This window comes from Azolla caroliniana, unplaced genomic scaffold, assembly GCF_043228905.1.
Source record: "Azolla caroliniana isolate FFs.n. ecotype wild unplaced genomic scaffold, voAzoCaro1.0.p SCAF_8, whole genome shotgun sequence".
Classification (NCBI taxonomy): domain Eukaryota; kingdom Viridiplantae; phylum Streptophyta; class Polypodiopsida; order Salviniales; family Salviniaceae; genus Azolla; species Azolla caroliniana.
Genome location: NW_028230443.1, coordinates 8779853 through 8785207, shown reverse-complemented (window position 1 = coordinate 8785207; position 5355 = coordinate 8779853). Strand labels below are relative to the sequence as shown.

Genomic DNA, 5355 nt, shown 5'->3' with positions numbered 1-5355 from the left:
CCTGTTCTCTAGTGTGCTATATAAATATAGCTAACAATAATATATGTATGTACATATGTATATGTATCTATGTAGAGCATTCATGTTTGATTCCAAGTAAAACACCTGATAATGAAAGGAAGCCGAGTAAGGCCGCAATTTCCCGAATTTACGTTTCTTTCGTAGCACCTTCCTTTCGTTTGATGGCGCAATTTTCCAAATTACTTTGTTTCGTAGCATCTTCCTTTTCATTTAAAATGAAAAGGTATACATACATATATAGACTGCTTTCCTCGATAGTAAAGCACAGTTTTTTTTTACACAAACCCATGCACCTTGACCAAATATGCCCACAACTTTATTACATAAAATTTCATATGTATATACATATAGGGATCATCAATAGTTCGGTTTAGGCTTAACCGGTTTGGCCTTATCCAAGCCAAACAAGTTAAGCCTAAACCGTTTTTGGGGTTCTCAAACCTGAACCAAACCAAACCAAATCGATCCCCAAACCAGTTTGGGAACCTCACCATTATTTTATTTCCCCTCAACAACATCATCAGCAGCACCACTACCACCAGCACCAGCACCATCTCATCTCAGATACAAATATTTGATAGCTATGGAGACATGCATGCCAATTTCCCTACTTCTACAAGACACTGTTAAGGACAAAAGGGTGTTGCTTGCTAGAACATTGACATGGCTTGCCCTAGGTCTTGCCACCATAGCCACCTTAATCCGAGCTTTCTTCACTCGGCCTCCTCTCTATGAACCTCTCTCTCTTCCTCCCTACTCTCTCCTCCATTCTTTCTCATCTTCAAGCCAAGCCAAACCGAGCTCAAACCATTATCCAAGCTCAAGCCTAAGCCGTGTTTAGCTAAACGGTTTAGAGTTGAGCCGACGCACATTCATTCAGGTTTGAATGTTCCACATGTGCAGGACGAGACCAAAAGAAACACCCTTGTCAACTACAATTTTCCTTGAACTTTCTTTGTTCTTTCAGAAAAGTAACGTAGATTCATTACAAAAAGAAGAAGAAGAAGAAGAAAAGAAACTCCTCTTTGTGTCTAGACCTTGATAAAACCCAAACTTAAAATACTCAAGACTACTAAAAAAAAGCCATACTATTATATATCAAATGAAAAGGAAGGTGCTACGGAACGAAGCAATGATTTGTAAGTTTGGTTTTGAAAATTTTGTATATACTCAATACTATTATTAATTTCAAAAGTTTACAATACAAATCATTAGTGTTGCTAATGATTCGACGCAGTTCAAAACCAATAACAAGGTTCAGTCACTGGTTCCAGCCTGATAAGAAATTCTAAACTGTCTCTACAATTAGACTAAACTACACCAAATGTCATTGACTTCATCAAATCCAACTAGATTCAACTAGAAACGTTCACAATTTCGTCTGCAGAACGTAATCATCAACCAAAACAAGCCTAGCTCAGTCTGCGCTACTGATTGCATTAGAAATGACAATGATCCCCAAGCTGCACAAAAGACTCACCGGTTGTGTTGTGGAAGGTAGTGCTCTCTGATTCACCAATAAACAATTTCAAGCCTTCGGGATTCAAGCACGTATATAAAACCCTAACCCCTAAACTTTAATAAACATCAGATCTACAAATTATGTGTTTCGGGTTTCAAATTTTAAGAGTTCTTCATACGCTACGACATTTTAAGTTCCTTGCACAGGAATGTGAGCGTGCCTCTCCAACCTCCACGAACAGAATAAACAAAGCACAATGATCCAATCCCCACAACTAGAGGCCAAAACCACAAGAAAATGGTGGTGTTGAAAAACACCATTTGAGTCGAGTAAATTAAAGCGGCTCCCTAAACTGAAGGTGCACCGGCCTTCTTTACAGATTTGGAAGCCTTAGGAGCCTTCTCCGGCTTATCAGCAGTCTTCTTCGGTAGGAGTACTTGGTGTATGTTAGGAAGAACTCCTCCATAGGCCACTGTTACACCAGACAGGAGCTTTCCAAGCTCTTCATCATTCCTGATTGCAAGTTGGATATGGCGCGGGATGATGCGATTCTTCTTGTTGTCACGGGCTGCATTTCCAGCAAGCTCGAGAACCTGAAACATTAAAATGAGGACATTAATTACATTCACAAAGATAAAGCAGAGCAATATGGAAGAGAAGAAGCAAAGAATCGTGATCATAAGATCACAGAATCTTGTGCGTGTGAATTACCTCTGCAGCAAGGTACTCCAAGACAGCAGCAAGGTAGACAGGGGCACCAGATCCGATGCGCTGGGCATACCTTCCCTTCTTGAGGTAACGAGCGAGCCTACCAACGGGGAACTGAAGACCAGCCTTCACAGTCTTGGACACAGACTTCTTCTTGGCCACGGAGGCCTTTCCTCTGCCGCCCTTGGCGCCCTTGGAGGCAGTCCCAGATTCCATGGATTCTGATCGATTGGTGCTTGAATTCCTGCTAGAGAAAGATCAGAGACTGAGACTGAGAGCTGAACGATCAAATAGACAGACAATCTTTGGCGATGGCGGAACTTCTTCTTCTGTTTCCGCTTCTTCTTCAGAGACTGTATTTATAAGGGGGGGTGGGGAGGCCATTTCGAAAATTCCCGCCCCTCCATCTGCACCGTCCGTTCCCTAATCTTTCGATCCGACGGTGCTCCTCTGCCTTGTCATCGATCCGGCCCTCCCCGCTCTCCACCAATCAAAATTTTCAAAAAGAGCGTCCGTCTTTCCTTTCACTTTGTTCCTGTTTCTTCTTCTTCTTTTGAAACCTCTCATGTCACACACATACTCCTCCCTCTTCCTTCCTTGACTCTAATGAGTGTGCCAGCGTCTGTGTGTTTTTCGGCCCGCCCGCCCCCCAATGTCCTCCATGGCCATATCTTTCTACATATATATATCTCTCCCCTTTTTCCCATGTCCGGCTGCCCGCCCAGGTATCCGACATGGCTATTTCACTCATATGCCAATTAGTTACACATATACATGCATTATCCCCAATGTGATACGAACGTAGCATCGTGGTTACCAGTCCGCCCCACAATCCGACATGGGTATTCATTCTTCACTCATTGCTAGGCATTATTTCTAATGTAAGCATAAGACAAGGAAATAGATTATAAATAGTAGAGAGAAAGAGAGAGAGTATCCACCTGACCACTCCTGAGCGAAAAGATCAACCCTTGAACAGCCTCCCATACAACTGCCATGGTGGCATCGAGTCGTACCTAGTACTGACATACACTTGCCACAAGAGTTTGGTCACCACAAGATCATTGACTCGACATAGTCGAATAGTGTGTCTAATGATGCTAGCAAGGCCTCATATTTATAGCCAGACCAAAGGCCCCATGCAAGTTCACACTTGGCCTTATGAGTTGTCTCAATCCCTAGGATTAAAAGTAATCATCCCTTCTTTACATTCTTGATTAACCCTATTGAGAATCAAGCTCAACCTAGTCTAGTGTGTGAACACACCTTTTGAGAATCTATTAGAACTCAAAGGTCAAAAGTCACCACTACTCTCTACACATTAACTATGCGCCATAGAATCATATTCTATGACACATAACTAATGAGTTCTATATTCCCCATGACTAATGAGTCTTCACATTCCCCAAGTTTCTAGAAAGAAAGTGGGCATTGTAGTGAGTTAATGAAGAGAAAGGGTGACCTTATATAAACCACCCTCCTCCTACTTCATAAAGTGTTAGTTGTTGCTCCTTGTAATGTCACATTTTTGTATTTCATATTCTCCTTGTTAATATACATCTTCTTGAGTACTTCATTTTCTTTCTATCTATCTTGTGTTTCTCTCCTCTCTGTTCTCTCACACATAACACACATCTCTTCAGCTACACAAAATCATATCTGATTCTTTACATGGTATCAAAGCGATTTGTTAGCTCGATCTAGCCCATTCGCATGTGTTGTGTTCTACGCCAACGTTTAAGAAGAACCGGCTCATCATTATCGTAGTGCGACTACATAGCTTGTGTTCGAGAGAGAAGGAAAACTAAAAACAAATCTACATCGACAGAATGAATACTCAAATGGGGAGTGCTCTCCCTAGCCGAGAAGTTGGATAAAAACAATTTTGCATATTGGGAGTACAAGATGCACCAATACCTTGTCGGCCAAGGCTATTGGAGCTACATCAAAGGAGCACAAGAAAATCGACCCGACCCAACGACTCCCGAATACCCAACATGGGAGCAAGCTGCAAGCCGAGTGATGTATTGGTTGGTGACATGTGTCCATGACCACATGCTTGACTACATTTGAGAAGCCAATATGCCGAAAGAAGCTTAGGAGAATCTCAAGAAAATATTCGCCGCCAATACGACGACACGAATGCTCCAACTCTGCAAAGAGTTGAATAACATTCAACAAAGCAACATGTCCATCACAAGGTACTCCTTGAAGATCAAGGAGCTTTATGACTCACTTGGCTCGATAAGCGTTGTTGAGATATCGAGCTCAACTAGATTTAGTTAGTTTGTCAACCACGTAACTTAGTGTCGAATACGGGTCTCTAATGGACGTATTCAAATTGTCCCATTTGTACACACTGGGTTTAGGACATCTTTGTTGTTAAGAATTAGGCAATTAAGCACGGGTTAATTAGTACCTAATTATATGATTAAGTTAAGCGGAAGATTAAGTGATATGTGTGCAGGAGGAAGAGAGAGAGAAGTACACTTATGAGCAACACAAGATGGGGGATGATTAACTCTATATTAAATTAGCATCATCAAATACAAAAATACCCACAATGAGATATATATACAACTCATGTGCAACGACGGTGCACACGTGTGAGTAGAATATAGGTACAAGGATGTAAGTCCTATATTCAATATACTTGGTAGTGGAGGATCCTGAATATATTCCCACTTACGTACAATAACTCCCTTTTTGAACAAACATCAAAATGGCTTCACCACCAACTCATGCCTATCCTTCTCCTTCAGAAGCAATATTTGAAAGACTCACATTCCCTTGTTTAGACTTTAGAACATCTCAACCCCACCCCCTAATAGCTTTATCTTCACCTTTGATGTTCAATCTTTATATCCCACCATACCCCCTAGGTTAGGATTCCAAGCTTTACGAAAAATGATTACCCCACATATTTAATCTTCTAAAACTAACCTTATCTATACACTTAGTGCACTCACGTTAGAATATCACTTTCTATCCTTTGATGACATGATCTATCAACAAGTCAAGGGTACAACCATGGGTAGTAATTTTTCTATAGTTTATGCATGCCTATTCTTAGCTCACTTAGAGAACTCCCAAGCATCACACCCTAATCTTTTTTATTTCACTAGATATATAGATGATGCATTCGGGATATGGACGGGTACTAA

At 41.2% G+C, this 5355-nt stretch overlaps 1 protein-coding gene across 1 annotated transcript; it reads right to left on the bottom strand.

Moving 5' to 3' along the window:
• Positions 1–1751: 1751 nt before the first annotated feature.
• Positions 1752–2448, bottom strand: LOC147860972 (histone H2A-III-like). The gene is made up of 2 exons (XM_087323753.1): positions 2195–2448; positions 1752–2076 (listed from the first exon to the last, which is right to left on the bottom strand). The coding sequence occupies exons 1-2, from the start codon at positions 2405–2407 to the stop codon at positions 1831–1833; spliced, it is 459 nt and encodes a 152-aa protein (XP_087179879.1). The 5' UTR covers positions 2408–2448; the 3' UTR covers positions 1752–1830.
• Between the last annotated feature and the right edge of the window lie 2907 nt (positions 2449–5355).

What these genes read in the sequence shown, in the direction of transcription:
- LOC147860972 (XM_087323753.1), bottom strand. Translation starts at nt 2,407, where the DNA reads ATGGAATCTGGGACTGCCTCCAAGGGCGCCAAGGGCGGCAGAGGAAAG. An exon ending in TGGAGTACCTTGCTGCAGAG is followed by an intron (nt 2,077 to 2,194) that starts GTAATTCACACG and finishes TTAATGTTTCAG; the next exon opens with GTTCTCGAGCTTGCTGGAAA.